General features: G+C 35.2%; 1 protein-coding gene across 1 annotated transcript; it reads left to right on the top strand.

The window, feature by feature from the left end:
• Nucleotides 1–3,361: 3,361 nt before the first annotated feature.
• LOTGIDRAFT_163822 (hypothetical protein) lies at nucleotides 3,362–19,403 on the top strand (the record flags this gene model as incomplete). Its single annotated transcript, XM_009060377.1, has 18 exons — nucleotides 3,362–3,402; nucleotides 4,015–4,046; nucleotides 5,270–5,518; nucleotides 6,059–6,252; nucleotides 12,392–12,445; nucleotides 12,689–12,850; nucleotides 13,525–13,728; nucleotides 13,967–14,074; nucleotides 14,550–14,669; nucleotides 15,038–15,110; nucleotides 15,384–15,526; nucleotides 15,883–16,235; nucleotides 16,497–16,695; nucleotides 16,897–17,141; nucleotides 17,787–17,898; nucleotides 18,333–18,461; nucleotides 18,854–18,979; nucleotides 19,254–19,403. 18 exons carry the CDS (start codon nucleotides 3,362–3,364, stop codon nucleotides 19,401–19,403), a joined length of 2,694 nt encoding a protein of 897 aa, XP_009058625.1.
• Between the last annotated feature and the right edge of the window lie 1,081 nt (nucleotides 19,404–20,484).

Genomic DNA, 20,484 nt, shown 5'->3' with positions numbered 1-20,484 from the left:
AAATTATAAGACGAAGTTCGTAATAGGTTGACATTGTGAAGATGTATAAGATGAAGTTGGTAATTGCTTCACAATGTAAAAAAGACTAGGTATAAATGATGCTTCTAGAGGTAATAAATTGGTCAATTATGAAGCTACAATAGAATGTAGTAGCCCAACATGATGTGGTTATCTTAGACTATAATTGAGCGATTTATAACAACCAGTATAAGACCTATAATAGTCATATTGGTTTTTCTCAAATTGGTCTGCAGTGCTTATTATCTGTAGTCAGTGAACTTAATGGATGTTTACCTTTGGGCTTTAAGATAATATTTGTGTTGAAGACTTTTTAAAACCGTTTTATCAGCTATTGGATGCGTCATAGACTATACACGTATAATCAGAATACTTCAGTGGAAATCCGCGAATAGACGAGGTGCGGTGTACGATGCGGAATTATCGAAACAGTAGAAAATAAAACAAGTGAACACACTTACGTGCTGTACCGTACAAATGTAACCGACAGTGGCGGACGGGATGGGGGGGGGATGTGGGGGGGATGCCCGCTCCACCACTGGTAACCGATGACACTGATAGTCGGAGAGTCTCAAGTGTGTCTCCTTGTTGGACAGAATACGTTGGCACTGGTAATCTGCTAGTTACAAGCATTATAGGTCTGTTCAACGGATGGTCCATAAATACGACTAAAGAATGCAATTGACTGTTTACGTCAACATTGACACTTGAACAATTACATTGCAAATAAACAATTTCATCAATACATTTGTCTGAATGAAAAATGTAATCAATTTTATAACATTTATCTTGCCTTCTTGTAAATCATTAAAAATACACAGTATATTGAATAGTATCTATATATCGTGTACCTAACACTGAGATATTTACAGGCATTATTAGAACATTGGAGTAAATGATTCTGTAAGGCATGCTATTCCCAACTAAGGAATCGTCCACCTCATCGCCAACATCACATTGAATATAATTGTATAATGCTTGAATAATTCCTGATTCAAATTGTTTCACGATATGACAACATGATTCATAGACGAATAGCTTTTAATATCAATTTGTCGAGCAGGAGGGAGAATAAAAACACAGGAATCACGGTATGATAAATCTTGTCATTCGATGAGGAAAAATCCATCGGAATTGTCGGTTTCAATTCAGTAGATTCCGGTGAAACCCATTACAGATTTTTTGAACAATGTATTTAACTGCTGTCATCAAGCATGAATTTAGAATATTTTCTATTAATTTTATATGGTTGATGATAAGATAATACCATAATATGTTGGCTACTACAACCCCCTGTAGTTAGGTAATTTCCATTTACTTTTCATTATGAAATGCTTACTTACTCCCTTATGGTTGATATACTTCCACATGTATAAAGTTTCATGAGCTGCTACATTACTGACAAAATGTTGTTGGATTTCGGGTTTCGTTTTGGAATTCGGATCGTTGGTTTTTGGATTATTTATTGACCAATTATTACGTCTAGAAGCATCGAGCACCTAGTCTGAATATAATATACAATGTGTATATTTACTGATGTGGAATGTTATTTATTAATTGCTTTGTGGTTGCTGATAAACACGATTTTATAATATGGCTCTGTACTCTGTAAAACTCTGTAATCTGACCGGATATTAAAAAACATTAAAAATCAATTTTAGTGGTTGATCAATCAGAGATCTAATATCATCTTTGGTCAAGTTTTTGAAAATAAGGCTCTTGAAATGATATGGACATTTACGACCTGATGTGCAACAAGAGGAACTGGTTTTCTCTTATTTCTCGATTTCCTAATAACGTAGGATCAAGTGCGCAACCTCTAGGGCACGGTGCTTTGGATTGCGATTTTACCTAACAGACTGCACGATTTTAACATGTCAACCCTTCCGACCTTCGTTGAATTGTAGGAAAGATCAGCACAAATTCTCCTCAACCAACGACTGGATAATTTCATAGTAAATAGTTCTCTAGGTCGTTATTATTTTAATACCAGACTTTTTCTCATTTCAAAGCTTAAAGAAGAGAAATAATTCAATTTTCTTTCAGCATTACTACACGAACCAGCTGCCGTGATCCTGGTCACATCTGTAGATACGTTCGTTCAAAGCAAATAATTGGCAATCACATGCAATGGTGAATTTCTTTTCAAGTCATTTCACTGTCTTGGCTCGAGTTAAAGAAATCCATCACACGTTATTAGAAATACGATCTTCCTTCTTGAATTCTCTTAAGAATTGAATTTTTTTGTTTTTGAATCTTTGCGTGTCACGATATTCCTCTATTATATTCCTTGACATTTAAGTCAGGGAGAAAAGACGGATATATGAAAAGCGAATTTTAAATGTTACGTTTTAATACATCATACAGGGCATCATTATAAAACCCTATTTTCTTCAGGAGACTTTCAGTATAATAAAAATTATGGTGATAATTGCATATTCAATTTCACACAGATATTTTCATATTGCACATAAATGGAGAGACAATTTAAGTGCGAGACTTGTACATTGAATCGATTGCATAAAGAACGAAAGATACAACCATTTTGTAATAGAGACCAAACCTAATCCTTAGTCAAACATTTTGCTTTGATTCTTCCCAAATTATCTGTACCCATTTACGGTTGTCGACTGGAATTATGGGGAAAGATGACTGATCCAAGATCACCAGATATTCACATACCGACTGAGACTAGAATCCACGACCATTTGTACGACGTAACACAAATTTAATGGCATTATTCCAGCGCTCTTTGCATCCGCCTATGCTTATTAATAATAAACGTAGATTATTAGATACTATGCTATTCAGAACGACAATTTACTCTAATGTAAAAACAATTCCAATTTACACCCATATTAATATAAATCTCGTCCTCGACAATAATTACCTTTCTGAATTGATGTGAATAGAAGGAAAACGCCGATATAAAAGTCTTCTTTTAATATCCCTGGAGATCGGTATCTTGTTAAAAAAGAATTAGTCTTGCCAAGTCAGCGAGAAATTCATCCTACTGTTAAACCGATCGTAAAACAAAACATTTTCTTGATAGAGAAGGATAAGATGAAATCGTGATGATTTTTCAGAATTTTCTAGTTTGATTCTCAGCAGGCTTTACAGACGGACTGCGAAGTTTATTTTTTATCATTTTTGGCAAGAACGCGATTTTTAAAGGCGATCAGAAGAACGAATGAAGACAGACAATACCATTCAGTGCCCAATGGGAGGAATCTGTCCGTACGGTGTTATTCTTTATTTTTATTTATTTGTAACTGTGGAGAGATCTTTTCAGAGCATTTCAACGTTAATTGGTGGCTCAACTACCTTAGGGGCTGGTTGAGTCATGTCCACGGGGCCCAACCCAAGAGCAAACATACCAGCCCAGTAAGTCCACGGGCCCCCACTCATCCAGTTTATTGGTTATTAAATCCTCAACATCTGCTAGGATTAAACCGATGACCTCTTGATTTGTAAGCAATAGAATATATCATTCCTAGACGCATAAGAATACAACCTGTGTTCGTGGTCGAGAAGGTGTCCGTTTTGCACCTACTTATCGTACATTTAAACATGCTTTCTCTAATAACAAGCAGGCCATACAGAAAAATATGAACATCGTTAGTTTGTATATTAATAAGCAAGTCTAGACGAAATCCTTTAGTTTATGAGGCGCCTGAGATAGCGAATAGTTTCATGAGTAAACTCAATTTCCTGCTAACTTTATATTGCCTTAGCTTACTATTATGACCATTAGCATCAACGAAGCATAAGACTTGAACATCGTAACGGATAGGGATTAACATTAACAGTGATGCTTATATAGGCGATCATTTCATACTTGATAACGCATTACTTTGTGAAGCATGTTCTCTTTTCTTTTTGTTCACACTTCCGGACACTTTATACCACTGTGCGTCTCTTGGAGTTTGTCAACAAGGCATCTCCTATATCTATTACTACATGTTTAGCATATTATTTTGTGAAATCTTCCTTCAGAAGAACAGCACAGAACGTTTTACCAATTAATGGTAGGTCTGGTACGGTATTCTGAAAGACATCGTTAGGTGAAATGACATGATTCCTTCAGAAGAACAGCACAAAACGTTTTACCAATTAATGGTAGGTCTGGTACGGTCTTCTGAAAGACATCGTTAGGTGAAATGACACGATTCCTTCAGAAGAACAGCACAAAACGTTTTACCAATTAATGGTAGGTCTGGTACGGTATTCTGAAAGACATCGTTATGTGAAATGACACGATTCCTTCAGAAGAACAGCACAAAACGTTTTACCAATTAATGGTAGGTCTGGTACGGTATTCTGAAAGACATCGTTATGTGAAATGACATAATTCCTTCAGAGAACAGCACGAAATGTTTTACGAACGGTTTGGTATTTCTAATATGAAATTTATTGACAATCGCAAATCCTCTGATTAGACAGGCAATGTGATATGTATTCTATAATAGTTTGAATTAAGCGAATCAAAGGAGAACGGAAGCTGGGTAATATGATGTCCCGCTGGCTGTACATTGAACCCGCACTTTCTAAAGACTTGGTTATCTTCAGGCAATGTTTTAACACGTATCTTCATGTGAAAAATGACAAGTCTAGTGAACAACTTAAGAAAAATAATGATTAAATTATTACACCATCGATTGAAGAACAGAAGTAGCTCCCAGTGCAGTCCAGTTCTCTAATTATTTTTTTGTGCTATTTGCTGTGTATTTTTATTTTGTAAAAATTCAGAAAATCGATGCCATGAGTTCTGGCATTTGGCGAATACGAAAGTATGACAAAACTAAATTCAAAATATTAAACGATTGTGATGTTTCTTTTAGATCAGTTCGTCTTGTGATCTCTTAACATGCTATCTTCCTCGCCAAGAGGAATCGGTAAACATTTAGCGTCAATCGCAAAATCGACAAGTTGTTACGTTTTATGATACTTTGCAGACTCGAAACCGTTGGCTGAATCTGTTCTTCCTCTGAGGGATGCAATATTCATTCAGCACCTTGTTAGTAGTTTTTAAGAATGAATCCTCATCTTTTGGCGGAAACGAATATTTACCAATTTAGCCTCATTCTCCAGATCATTCAACATGCTGATCCTGGTGACAAAGTGTACTATTTTCGAGATGAATTGGAACATTTATGGCGTACATGAAAATTAACTTGACGTAATTCTACAGCACTACAATCGCATGAGCTTCAACCCTCCCAATGATTAATAATAAAGATATTCATTTCAGTTTGCCGGCAGATGTCTGAAGGAGTATTTGCAATTATTGGTCAGAAGACAATGCAAACAGCAGATATTGTCCAAGCGTTTACTACGACATTTCACATGCCATATCTTACCCCTAGCCTATCTCGGGATACCATTAGAAAACATTCTAAATATGAGTTACATATGAAACCAGATTTTACACAAGCTTTGATTGAGATGATTAGTTTTCTCGAGTGGGATCATGTACATTATTTATACGATTCGGACGAAGGTAAGATTCAAACTGGCAAATATATAACACACCCCATTCTGGTGCAAAGTTATCTTGGTCATCATCCATTGATTTCAGATCTGTAATGCCAGTCAACGAAACTGTGATTAAGTTACACTAAGGGATAAACAATGTATAAACCTGCATTTCCATCAATACAAAACTTTCAGTTGAATAATATTTATGTGTAGAAGTAGGTACGCAGGCTGAAAATAGGTCAGCTGTCTGAAGATTGCATAGAGTAAAAGTCAGAGTAACAACGTGTGTTTTTTAGGTTCTGTTTTAAGTTTTCAAATATTTATGTTTCATTTATAATAGGTTTTTAAAGTCTACAATTGTTGTTTTCTTCGTTTCTCCTGTTGACAACCGAAATAATCATCTCTTGTTCGCACGAAATGGTCTAGCTACACTTCAAAATATAATTGTATATTAAGGAAAAGTTATCCTCACATTGTCGACGCAATGATCATTTATCTTCTGATCTATTTATGTGCATCTCTGGAAAATGATTTTCTTTATTATGCACTTACCTACTTTCAGGCATGATTCGCTTACAGAAGATGTTTAAATCGATGAGAAATGCGAGTATAGCTTGGTTTAACGTGAAACGATTTAACGATATACACCATGTACATGAAGATCTCCGCCAGATTGATCGTGGAGATATCAACGCTACTAAATCATTCGTCCTAGATCTTTCTTCTGAAGAAGCTTATAAGATAGTTTTAAAACAGGTAAGGCAAGTCGAATGTATTTGTCACAAAGAATGTTTGTACTTCGATTCTTAAATTAAATTACCGTCTGTGTAAAAATGCAGATGTGTCGTGTTTGGTTTTCTCCACTTGCTATGGTGATCTGGCGCAATCGTTTTGCACCACCAGTTCAAGGTTTCTGCGATATCCACCCAATCAAATGCCCTGTTCTATAATGGCTACCATGTTAGAAGAATTTTAGAATAAATTTTGATCCTATGGTCTGAACAGTCTAACAGAACAACATGAAAAGAGGAATTTCTTCAGATCGTGAATGACATGTTAATCCACTATAGCAGTTGACACATACCCGATAATAGAATAATTATTTACAACATACAAATCTGTGTAATCAAAAAAAAAAAGAAAGCATCCGTGAAACAAAGATGACAAATTGGGTGATGTGATGAAGATCTTTCAGAATGACAGAACTAGGGGTCCTTGAAAGGAGAAATAGTTCTCTGTCCAGTGCATTGTACCGTCGATAAAATCGTCATTTTCGGTTTGATGGCGATTAGAAGTATTTTAGAGGTGCTAACATGTTACCAATGGAAGTTACGAGATTTCATTAGTCCATAGCATATTTCAATCAATGATGTATCTGACTTGATATCTCGGCTTGATGCATTGATGTATAAACAAGTTTAGCGGACTATCAAGAACGTGACATTTCCCGCTGTTTTCAGCTATCCTTTATTTTCTTTTGTCCGATCTCTAACACTACTTCAGTCAATATTTCCGTATAATAGAGAAACATTTCTCTTACTTAAAATATAATGATCAAATATATTGATACATATACATGATGACTCTGCTGGTGTGTAATATTTTTATTCAACGTATCAGCTTAAACCTAAAGCTCTAGTTCAAGTTAAAATGCTTCATGAATTTGAACTCTGCTACAAGGCGCACTCTTGGAGGAACTGATATAAAGATCAAACTACAAAGATCCCGAAAAAATTCAAAATGTTAATCACAGGTTGAAAACCCCTGTACTAGAAAGATATGCAAATTGATAATGATTTGTTTGACAGGTATGAATTGATCTGGTTGTTGCTCATGTTTTTTTTCCATTGTGGTAGTGGCGGGTGTCAGAACATGCTTCTTCTTTTCGAAACACCTGATGGTACTTCTCTTTGGAGGAGTCCACTACTATATAACTCTGACTCTCGATTTTACCACACTTTGGATGAGATTTTGATTAACGGATTTGTCATGCTTGTACGGATTTTTATACAATGTATGTTTCTAAAACGAGAAAGCAGTCTCATATCATGATCGACATTTTCGACTGCAGAGGCATTTGTTCACATGAAACCATACTCTAAATTTAATATGCAAGATTTTCTTTTATTAAAAATCGAATGCATCGTCTATCCATAAAAAAATCCGAGATAAACATGTGCAGATTAAATATTAAACTGTTGAATATTAAAATAAAAGAGCTAATAATACGAGTAATTTGCTTGTCTCTAACAGAATATATAATCTAATATAAAAAGATAGATTGCTTTATAATTTTAGACAATTGACGTCTTCCAGTTCTCGATCTTTCCAGACACCAGTACCTCGTTACAAGCATTAATTTGATCAGTAGCCGTGCTTCAGAGTCTTAATTACATTGCTATGAGAAAAGATAAATTTGCGTGACCTTTAAAGAAACTCGACAGACTTATTTGCCTAATATGGAGATATATTGCAAAACAGACTTTTTTTTATAAATGAATATTGATAAAAACAATAATGACCAACGCACACATATATGGAAACCCCCAAAAGTAAACAAATCCGAATATTACAAATTCCAAATAAGCTCCAATCCCTGTGATGTGATTTCAAAACACTCGGAGCTTATAAGGAATGTTGCAACTTAAGCATTGCCGATTATTGCACCAATAAAAACATTTTTTACACCGCAATCTTTTTGGGAAGCATCTCGTAGAAACTAACTCGATTAGATCTTAAAATGCAATTCATACAAAAACCTTATCATGGCAAAATATATTCGTTACAAAATGCTGAAATTATTTAGAATATTCGGACCAGGCCTCAAATAAATTTACTCATTTCTCAATATTGTAATCTTCAAGTTTAAAGCACCTTCTAGACAAATCATGGAAACCAGCAATACTAAAAAACATAAATTGTAAAAATCCGAGTCTTAAAGCGCTAAGAACCTGTTAGATAAAAACCCACGAAGTTCAAATCAGAAACATAATATTTCAATTTACGGTAATGTTCGTTTTGATGACTTGATCAAAAGCCATAAATAAGATAGTTTGTGAGATGTATTAAGATTTCTTTACTTTCAATCATTGGAAAGAGCGACAAAACTTTATTAATACTCTTTGACCTCGGGTAGCACTTAGTCAAGATAATAGGTTGATATTTGTATCTTTGTTTAGGCCAGGAATTCTCGACACTCTACTATCACTTTGTGTCTGATCTGACTAATAGATTCTCTAACAATCAATAGAAACCACCCACCACGATTTACAAACTTCCAGACTTTCAAACGATCCTTTCTATTTAAGGAAGTAGACAAAATTTCTCCTTTTTTGTTTTTTTTTTGTGAAAGACAGTTTACAAAGTTTTTAGACAGTTGGGGCTTTGTTGTGTTGATTCTTAGAAATTCGTTTCTCCAAATTATTTAACTGCATATTCTGTTAGTACCTCGTCTGAAGGAAGGATAATATCCCTTCAAAACGAATTTTAAAGAGTGTCACTATTTTCTCTGGGTCATGAAATAGCGATCTTCGAGTTATATGTCTATAAACACTATTTGAAAATAAATCTACGAGGTACAAATTGTGAAAATATCTAATGTCCCTATATATCTAATTTTCTGTTCTTCGTGTGATTGAGCTTTTGGTAACTGCCAAACCCAAGAGGTGTGTAAATAGGGAAATCGGCCACGACATCGGTATTACCTCTGTAGATGGTCTGAAACGTATTGGAGATTTTTGGCTCATCAGAACGAACTTCTTTGGTTGAAGATGCAATAATCTTTAAGAAAGCCACATCTAACCGTCTTTCTTTGGTTGAAGATACCATGATCTGTCCATTAACGATCACTTCATAGAGTCAAGGCTAAAATAACTAGTGGGATGTCGAAGGTTAAAATCATCAGGATTTTCGACCTATTATCGACATAACTGGCTTGGTTTGTGAATTTGGGCTTCGGGTTAATAGATAGATTATCAATATTTATTGCCATCAGTTCAAGAAGGTGTCATAACTATTCCATATCTGTAAATCACTTGGATTTTCCATGTTTATTCTCATTTATAACTTATAATTGGAACGGGAATTTTGTATTATAAGAGAAGTTCGCGGCAGATTCATGAAAATTGGTATTAACTTCTTTCTCCAACCATTCACAAACCTATAATAAATAGATTCAATTTTGCATTTTCCAATATTACTACTAAGAAGACTAAACTAATGCTGAATTTTTTAGAAGATATTTTAAGGTCTGCTGAGAGGGAGTGCTATATGAATTATACTTTTTAGAACAAATCTTTGCATCTATGTATGGTTATCTTGGTGTGAATGACATCACAGAATCGGTTCAACGTTCAATCTCCTTTCCCTTTGTTTTAAGGCCATAAAGCTGCAATGTTGCGGCATTGCGATTCTTCGCGTTAAGGTCATGACACAGCAGTGCTGTTTTCTGTGATCCCACGTTGACTCGAATGTTCCTTCGAGATAAGGTCATAACGCACCAATGTTGTTGGCTGCACTCAGACGTCAAATCTAACGATTCTTTGCGTTAAGGTCATGACGCATCAGTGTTGTTTGCTGCGATCCCACGTTGACTCGAATGTTCCTTCGAGTTAAGGTCATATCGCAGTAGTGTTGTGTTCAGCAATTAGACTTTATTTGCAGCTCGGTACCAATTCCAAACTCAATGAATCACGGATAAAATGTTTAAACAAAGACAATTACTAGGAAGCTAATAGAGAACCGCTAAACGGCTGATGTTAAATCTGCGAATTTCTGACAATAAACTTTAAGATAATAGCTAGTTGACTTGACAGGGAATATTTTAGACTTGTTAATATCCTCGCATTTGTATTGATCGTTGTTTCAACTTTGTTAAATGGTTTTTTTTTTAACGCTGTGTATAATATCAGACTGCATGTACAGGTTTTCACACTAATAACCGGTTTTCACATGCTAATTCTGACGCTTATTTTATCCATGGAGTGTACTTAATGTATTCACAGCACATTTAAATAAAACAGAAAAACAATTCTTTATTCTATATAATACAAAATAGCCGCATCTGTAAATATTTATAGGCAAGATAAAACGGTATTGGAAGCTGATGGACAAGTCAACGAAGGACAGATTTGGCGTTTGATCACAAATCAGAGCAACACTGCCTCTCAATGTCATATATGTGACATTCCATATTATTTCCATAGCAATAGCTTAAAGTCATTTAACTTTACTCATGTTGAAGACGAAATTTTCCATGAAATAACTATCAAAATTGAAGACTCTATATTGCACATTAAAGGCGAAAATTTATAGCTTTTATCCCATTAAGTGAAGTCTTTATAGCTCAGCTTGCCATTTTTTACTGCCACAATTTACGATGTAACGCGAATTGCGTGTGACTAAAACAGAAATTTCCTTCCTAAATCACTGCATTCTGACATTTTTTTGCAGTTCAATTCCAAGTCGATATTTTTTAAAAATGGACTATAACTGGATGCTCTAGACAACTGATTTGGTTATGCGCTCTGCACAGTGTCAATTAGAAATCAGTAACTTTTTAAACCGATTCCATTTTTTTAATATATATGATAAAGGAAGTTACTCGAAATATCGACCTTGCGTGAATCAAAAATAATTTTACAATGGAAAGGTTCTAGTCACTCCCTTTGTCTTCGGATTCAAGTAATAATGATAATTTCCACATTTCATTTAGTAATAGGAAATATTTCCTGAACTAGCCCCAGGGAAGTTTTTTTTTTATAAAACTTAAAAACAAAACTTAACACTGGTTGATTACTGATTACATCTGGAGTTGGTATCTGATATTTTCCACTAAACCTTGGCTTCGACCTCAAATACAAACAGGAGACTAATTATACCGGTATTAACATGAAGTCTTACAAACGACTCATCTTTAAGAAGCTTATAAAGTGTAAGTGACAGCTGCCACTACCAACTAAATTCAAAGTTGATATTTCCAGGAAGATAACTGACAGGATATCCTGTTTTGAAGTTAAAGAATTCCGTCACCTGCCTGCAGCTCAGACGTATTATTAACTTCATGATCGTAGTCAATCTTAATGACCTATTATGATGAATTCATTAATTGAATCACGTCCGATTAATTTCCACAATTAAATTTCTTAAGATTGCATGTATAATACTGCTGATGGTCAAGGCGGGTCAGAACGCAGCTCCTATTCTGAGATGTTTGATAACTATTATAGTCTATGGAAAATTGACATATTATGGTGAATTCATTAACTGAATTACGTCCATTTAATTTCAAGCTCCGCAATTAAATTAGTGAAGACCACTGTAGTATATTGATGTTTTAGCCCAGTTGAATAACCTTTTATATTGACTGACATTTCAATATACATCATAAAGTTATACATTGTTACAATTCATTCATATTCCACAGTTGTTAGGGCATTATTATAACTTCCTGTGAATCATCCAATCATATGTGTAATAGTACATGTGGTCAGTTCTAAGTTTGCCTTCTTTTAATTAAACATGTCTTTTAAACTGTTCTGGTTTCATTGACAATATTAGCTGAGATTAATTTGTTCATAACTTTATAAAATATTGAGAAGTAAATATATTACAACGATGTCGGCGTTAGCAAAGGAAACATAACACTGGTGATGGTTAAGGCTACTCTTTTCCAGAAACTTTTGATAACTATGACAACTATTTTTTTTCGAATTTCGAATCAACTGTCTTTTAAAATAAAGGATAAGTCCTGTCAGACATCCCTGTTTTATTTATGGATATAAAACTTCCATTTATCCCTGTTGGTATTGATAAAGGTTTCTTTCAGATAGCACTTGACTTTGCTGTGATCTTTTTTTGATTTATTTTGATATCGAAATTACTATTCTGCTTCCAGATTCCTGAAGTTGGAATGAATAAATACGGCTACAATTACTTACTGGGAACATTGGTAAGTACAGTTACTTTTTGGCTATTTGAGTTGCAAAGTTACTTCTACATGATGTCTATTTAGTGTTGAAAGACTAATTCTGCTATCCGTGTGGATCAAAACTGTTTTGGGTAGCTAAAAGCCAGGCAAAATCATGTGTTATTGACAAACTATACAATCTGTAAATACATGTATATCATCTAGAATTTTATACAATCAGGTTCAGGAAAGAAGGAAATAAAACACCATTGTATATTATTTCAGGATTTTAAAAGTTTAAATTTGTCTCGCTATCGACATGGTGGAGTCAATATAACTGGTTTTCAGTTAATAGACGATCAGAACAGCGACAATCGAGAATATTATAGAGAGATGAAGAAAATGAAAATAACATCATCAGGCTTTGATAGGAGAGAAACGATACCGGTAAATATGAGTATAAAATATAAAATAAAAACCTTCAGTAGCCCGCCATAACTGCTCAACATATACAACAAACACTGCAAATATGAAGGTAAAAACGACTTGACTTAGTGACTTTCTTACGCCAAGGGAAGTAACTGATCAAAATATTTATTTGTATATAGAATTTTAACAGTTCAAGGGAGGAAACTGATCATAAAAATTATTTTTTACAAAAAGTAGCATCAGTGAGGAAGCATTTCATAATGTCAAGTCGCACTAGGTCAGGAATTAGAACTGCATCATGATGAGTAGGCCAACTGTGGCGGGTGTCGCTAGTCTAGTAATGCATGCTCCTCATCTCTCACTTCCGTAACGTCTGGTGCTCAACTTGTCAACTCGACGTCCTCTGGAGTTTGTATCTATTAGTTGTTCTTATATTTGTTTATTTATTTTCTTGGAAGAAGGATGGGGGAGGGGGGGGGGGGGGGGTCGCGCGTATAAAAAGTTCTCTTGTTGTAGATTTATATGAAAATATATATTTTTAGTGGTGGCAACATTTTTCATTTTCCTATCACTGAAATTGCTTACTGTTCTTGTACATCAAAAAAGTAAACCATATTAATTTTATTAGATTTATGTTAGACATTTTGAACGCAAGATTACGTAAACTGAAAATATCTTTTGCTCCATTCCAGTCCAGTGCAGCGTTAATCGTAGATGCAGTTCTCTCCCTTGATGATGCCATCGAGTCCATGTTAGACAATGATACGGATGTATTTAGATATACATTCAGACGGAAACATGTATATAATTATAACAGAACTCGCGGAGTGCCCTGTACCACCGACCCCCCTACACCATGGATGCATGGCAATACAATTTATAAACTGTTACGAACGGTAAGTTTCAGAGAATAGTTGAATCATTGTTGCATCTTGGCAATGAAATACAGTCAAACCTGTATAGCCACTTGTATCCAGCACTTCCTTCCAATGAACAGCTACCAAAAATCCCCCCTCTGAATCTGAATAAAAACAAATGCCCTTTTTATTACCAAGCAACGAAGAACTCCCTTCGACAAAATCTGATATCTAAAAGTTTCAAAAAGCTTGAATGTGTTATTGTTTATTTTGATAGCGGAAGCCCCCTGGAGTTTCTGGCCAGTTAACATTTGATAAAAAGGGTTTTAGACAGGATTATAAACTAGGGGTTTATACCGTCAATTTGGAAACTGGGCCTTATAAGGTGAGTTTGTGCTTTTCTGAAATTATGATTACTAAAAGTTATGCAAAGATAGGGGTGGGAGGCGTGCAGAAAGAAATGCAGCTCCCCAATTAATGTATTCTTGGACACTGTCAACAACAGTAATACAAGGCAATACTTTTTTTTTATGGCTTTGTGACTTTTCATAGGAGATTTTCTACCATATCCTCTCATAACCCGTGATATAGTTTTGGGGTCTATGCCTATGTCTGTCGTTGGATTTATTTGCCGATTTCACTTTTCATAATTGACATTATGTAATTCCGGGTTTTATGATCTAATCAAACTCATATGTTATGACTACAATGTAATTAAGTTCCAATACAAGTCATATATTCCAATAATGTCTTAAATTAGGACGTAAAACTCCATTCATTTCATTGATTGCATTCTACTGTATAAAAGTAAAAGGATGTTGATATTAAGATAAGTCTTCCATATATTAACTGTTATCTAGCTGGGAACGTGGTCTTCGGGAATCGGGTTTAGAAGTATATATGATGGCAGTCGAGATAAAAACAGACATGGTTACAGACCGCTGAATAATTCTACCACAAAAGTTATAACCTCCATATTGGTGAGTTTAATTTAGATTCAAAATGAGTTTCTGGTTGTCACCTCGCCATTCGGTTCCATCCTTTTCAGAACTTCTGTTCATTTCATGTCGACTGTTCACTTATTTAGTCGACAGACGTTTGGTCATTTTCCTTGCTGGTTGTTTCTTGTACACGTGCCTCTGTTTTCCCTTGTGATTTGGGGAGCATTTATATGCAGTAGAAAATATTGCTTGTGTTCAGGTCGGTTTTGTCCTTGTGATATAATGAGCAATTATATGGAGTTATAATATATATAGGTAGTTAGAAATTTAGTTCATAAAACTTGTAAACGCTTAGTATTTTATGAGCTTCCCACCTATTACCTGTAAAGATACTAATTGTGTTTCAGTCCCCACCATTTCTAATGGAACAAACGCACGATGATGATGGTACTCCATTGATTGGCAACGACAGATTTTCAGGTACATCATAAGGGAGACGTGGTTCAAGTAATTCCTCGTTTTACTAAAAGCTAAACGGCAAAACTATTTAGTCTTAGAAGTATTCTTATAACAACATCGTTTGTAAAATTTAGTATGTTCTTTTTCTTACTATTGGCTTTATACAATAACAAAATTAATATCTTGTTCTAAGGGAGACAACAGTTATCGTATTGAGACCATTTTTATCTAAGACTTGTTTATAGCATTGCCATTTGTAGGAAAATAATGATAACCTTTACTTTGTTTTACAAGGTTATGCTAAAGATTTAAGTGATCACATAGCTAAACTATTAGGCTTTGAATATGAAATTCGACTCGTTAAAGACAGGAAATACGGCTCTAAAAATCCGAAAACTAAAGAATGGAATGGTATGATTGGTGAATTAATCAGGCATGTGAGTATGATTGATGGGATGCTAAAAGGAAAAAATGATAACAACATATGTTCACAAAGGATCTGTGGCATTGATCCTTCCCTAATTATCCGTACTCATCTACAGCTGGGTCGACTGGAATAATTAGTGAAGATGACAAGCGCGCCTATAGAGATTAGAACCTACAGCCATAAGAAGGTCCTTCATTTATTTATATTTGAAACACATCAACAGCGTAATGTCGATCTTTGCATTTCACAATTAGGACACAGCCCTGATTTGCATTACAACAAGGAATCATTCTACTAGCTGGAGCAACTCTCATGGCAACAGAAATCCAATGCTCCTTTTGTGATCTCAAATTGATTATATTTCAGGAAGCCCACTTGGCCGTAGCGCCATTAACAATTACAGCCGACAGAGAACGAAACGTAGATTTCTCCAAACCGTTTATGAACATTGGTATCAGTATTATGATCCGACAACCAGATAAACAAAAGCCCGGTGTGTTCTCCTTTATGGAGCCGCTCTCCTTCCAGATCTGGATGTGTATAATTGTAGCTTATGTTGGTGTTAGTGTTGGGTTGTTCTTGGTCAGCAGGTTTAGTCCAGTTGAATGGAAAAAAACTGAGAATGGTTTAGAAAGTTTCCGAAATGAATTTTCATTGATGAATTCATTTTGGTTCTCCATGGGCGCTCTTATGTTCCAAGGAAGTGACGCTTGTCCGAGGTATGTATACTGAACTGATTTGTGTCGTAGATAGTCAAAGTAAAGGTGTTATGTGAAATCGAGACAAATACGAGGTAATTGCACAAGAAGATATCTATGTCTTTTACCTAATAGACAAATTGTGGCTTTCAGGCCCAGAATCACCCATGGATCAGCAAAATAATAACTGACCAGCCACTTAAAAATAACTGGCAAACCACAGATTTATAATATATCATAGAAAATGGTCTTACATTTTATGTTTGTCGTTGTTTTCACCAGGTCTATATCAGGGCGTATAATAGGAGGTGTCTGGTGGTTTTTCGTTTTAATAACGATATCATCGTACACCGCTAACCTTGCTGCCTTCTTAACCATTGAAAGAATGTTAACACCTATTGAGTCAGCTGACGATCTGTCCAAACAAACTGAAATCAAATATGGAATGATCACTTCAGGAACCACTAAAGAATTTTTTAAGGTTTGTTGAGATATGATATTAACAGTGTCATCGTTCGAAACATTTGACACACAATCGAATACATCCTTTGAAGATTTTGATGTTCATCATGCCATTATAAGTCATCCTTCTTGTTCTATGGAGTTTTGTTTTGGGGTGAAATTTGCTCGACCCGTGTTACTAACCGCTTTGTAGTAATCCAAGCAATATTGTACGTTTCAGAACTCTGCCGTAGCTACCTACGCTAGAATGTGGAATTACATGAGCACAACACCAGACGTCATGGTCGAAAGTATACAAGAAGGAATTGATAAAGTGCGGAATTCCAAAGGAAAATATGCCTTTTTAATAGAATCGTCGAATAATGATTATGTTAACAACAGAAAACCATGCAACACTATGAAAGTTGGTCCCAATTTAAATTCTAAAGGATTTGGTATAGCAACTCCTCGGGGATCTGATATGAGGTAGGTCCTTGTAGCATTGGTTTTTCGTCATCAGCATCTCCAAGCAATATTGAAGCTCCAGTTCGAAAGTGTTGTCCGGACAGTTCTTTTAAATATATTATACATTTACTCTATTGTGGATAAATAATCTATTGTACTGATGGCAGATGGTAAACTCCTTTTCACCAGCTTGTCCGTAGATAATTTCTCTTTTAGTTCTAGCATGGTTGTTCGTCAACAGTAGCTTGTATTGATGCCACCGTGGTTGTTTTAAGTTGTACACCACTTATGTCTACATATTTGAGCATTAATCTTTTGTGAGAAATGTAGTGTTAGTAACTAAAAGTAAAACGTATTTTGAATTAGTGAAATGTGGATATAAGTGTATTTTTAGAAACTCAATGATGTTCCTGTAGCACCCGTCAGTAAGCTTGTATCATTTATTTTATGTCTGTTAAACATTTAATGGACTAATTAAACACTTTTTATTGTGATTTGACAACAAGTGTTTTATTGTAGGCATATTGATGGTACTCTCGATTTAGCCATATCGTGGACGAAATTTGAATAAACAGGATTTTCTTGGACTTTAACAGTGTTCTTCCATTGAACCTTTTAACTGTCCATTTGGATGTCTTCCAGCTGTTAAAATGTTTTCTCCTTCAGGGACAAGATCACTCTTGCTGTATTAACTTTAAAAGAGGATGGTACATTACATACCTTACATAGACGATGGTGGTACGAGAAGGGTGAATGTGGTATGGACGGTGGGTCGAAGGTAGGACATTGTACCACAGCGGCATCTAGTCGAAAACAAGGCGACTCTTATCACTTGCGTTGCTAAATGTTTAATAATGGTGGCCATACGAAGTCAGAAGTTCAGTCATCCATATAATACGTTTCCAGATTGAGATGAACGCAAGTCAGTTATCAACTCGCATTCCATACTCTGATCATGTACCTTTGAAATGACCAAAAAATCAGAAAACCAATGAGAAATGGGAATGGTGTTAATACACATTACAAAGACTAACATAAAAGCTAACATACCTCTTTTAGAGCACTAAAAGCAATAATAGTATGTGCAGAGGCAAGTTTCAAGGTTGTTCCCCACAAGATGCACACAAACAAAATCTGCTCAAGATGCTTTGACAACTGGCCATGCATACCATGGTAGTGTATCAATGTTTTCTGACTTATTTGTTTTTTTAGGACACAGGGAAACAGTCTCTATCATTAAGTAATGTTGCTGGTGTCTTCTATATTTTAATCAGTGGTCTTGTCTTCTCAATATTACTCGGAGTTTTTGAAGTTTTGTATTATAGACGAAATAACATGAAAGTAAGATTGTCTTCCTGTACTTCTAGTACCAGTTGTAATGATTGCTCATCGCATTCAGACCTTACTCTAAGTGATCGTGTATAACTGTACAACGTCAATTCATCACTACTAACGCTGGGTTGGAATACTGCCCTTCGTGGTCGTTTACCAGTTCCTTTGGTAGCGTGTGGGTTCTAGTTTCCGTTTCAGACCTTGTATCCTTTAGCTGAACGTTACACGGAACCTTGAGATTCTATGATCCAGATTTAGTATTACGATCGAAAGCAGTTAAACTAAATAACGACCTCTGAGGATTCAGCTCTAACATCAACATGTAAAACGTGATACGGAATTTAAACGTGAAGGTAGCGGAATTGCTTCGTTTAAGTGTTGATCATTGAATTTCTTTTCAGGGAACATATCTACGTGGGACAGAAACATCCCAAACTATCGTCAGTAGCACACCCAATGAAAGACCAGTAAACGATGATAGAGCACTACCTTACGAAAACTATAACAACGATAAATTTGTTTCCGAGGTGAGCAAAATTTATTCCAGGTCGGTCTTTGAAGGTTTTGGGTAACAAATGTCTTATCTGTGAGTACTAGAGGGAGGAATATGCCCGTATTATGAAAGCAAGTGACCCCTTGTGCTAGACCTTACCAGAGTAAAAATTAATAAAAATGATGTCATCGTCACCACAGAATTATCGTTGCCCGTTTTTATTAGATCAACCAGGAGCAGAAAGTAGAATGTACAAATTAATTTCATTTCATTTCATTTACACAATTTCTTTTAAATTTTGCTTTCAGTATACGTACAGTGCCCCGGGAACGATAGGATTTGACGGTTTTAATAGGGACGGATCTGTTCCAATAGGGTTTGAAGGTTACAACAGAGATGGGACGAGATCCATTGGATTTGAAGGAATAAACGGTGACAATATAAATACAGTGAATTGAGAGAAGCAACAAATAGATAAGACTATTTTGAACCGTTTTAAACAAGCATTTGGACTCCGTATACCCCTTAATTTTTTACGCCATCTGTTGTTACATAGCGAAAGTCATAAGCGAAAAATAGAACAAAATTTTCTTTCACAAAAGGCACAACCAGTATGCGGAGACAAATGACTTTTAAAATAGGTCGATAATTGTGATTACTGTTTTTTCTGAGAGGATGCCTGGGAGAGAGAATAGCCAAGGGGACGCGTATCGGATGCCCTTGGTGTAGTGGTTGAAGTTACCTAGGTTGGGAACCAAGGCTCTATCTACAGTGATGTATATTGCATGCTTGTGGAATTTATTGACCGTAATACTTAAAGTGAATGTATTGATTCAAAAATCGTGATTTGAAATCAAACTGTTTTTTGAATGCATGTACATGTATTTGACAGGCAATAGTCTTCATCCTTTTTTCAACGAAGCGCTAACGGAGACAAATCTAATAAGAATGTGTTTGTTCCATATTCTTACAACCAATCTATTTCTCGTTGAGAACAGTGGTATTCAAGAAAGTGACAGTATAAAGTGTAAAATTTATTGGTGATTGCAGTCTGCTATAATAAATGAATGAATGTTGAATTTTCAATACGTGTAGAAAGATAATATTATCATTGTATAATTTGTTATTTAAAATAAACTTATAAATGTTCGTCGTTTGTTATCCTACATTCTGTGGAACTTTATCCGATTGCAAGATTTCAAGGTGGAAATAAGGTGTTTGTGACACCCTATCATATCATATTGGTGTTTTAAATACATCAATACAGTTTAAGGAATAAAAATTGGAATTGCAACAGAAGAGACTAGACTCAGATATTTATGCTTCTTGCATTGTGGCAGATTTGTTTAGTCATAAATTAATCTGGCTGCATCTCATGATTTTGATCATTATAGTGGTGCAGGGTGTTGGGCACGAAGTAGAACATGCTTACTCTTTTCGAAACACCTGATGGTACTATGCAATTATTACTTCCGATTTGGACGAGGTGTTTGGTTAACGGAATTGTTTTGCTTAAGAATTACTAGTCGTTCTTTCTTT

This window comes from Lottia gigantea (assembly GCF_000327385.1).
Source record: "Lottia gigantea unplaced genomic scaffold LOTGIsca_42, whole genome shotgun sequence".
In the NCBI taxonomy this organism is placed as follows: Eukaryota; Metazoa; Mollusca; class Gastropoda; family Lottiidae; genus Lottia; species Lottia gigantea.
Note: the sequence above shows the minus strand (reverse complement) of the source record. Positions and strands in the feature narration are given on the sequence as shown.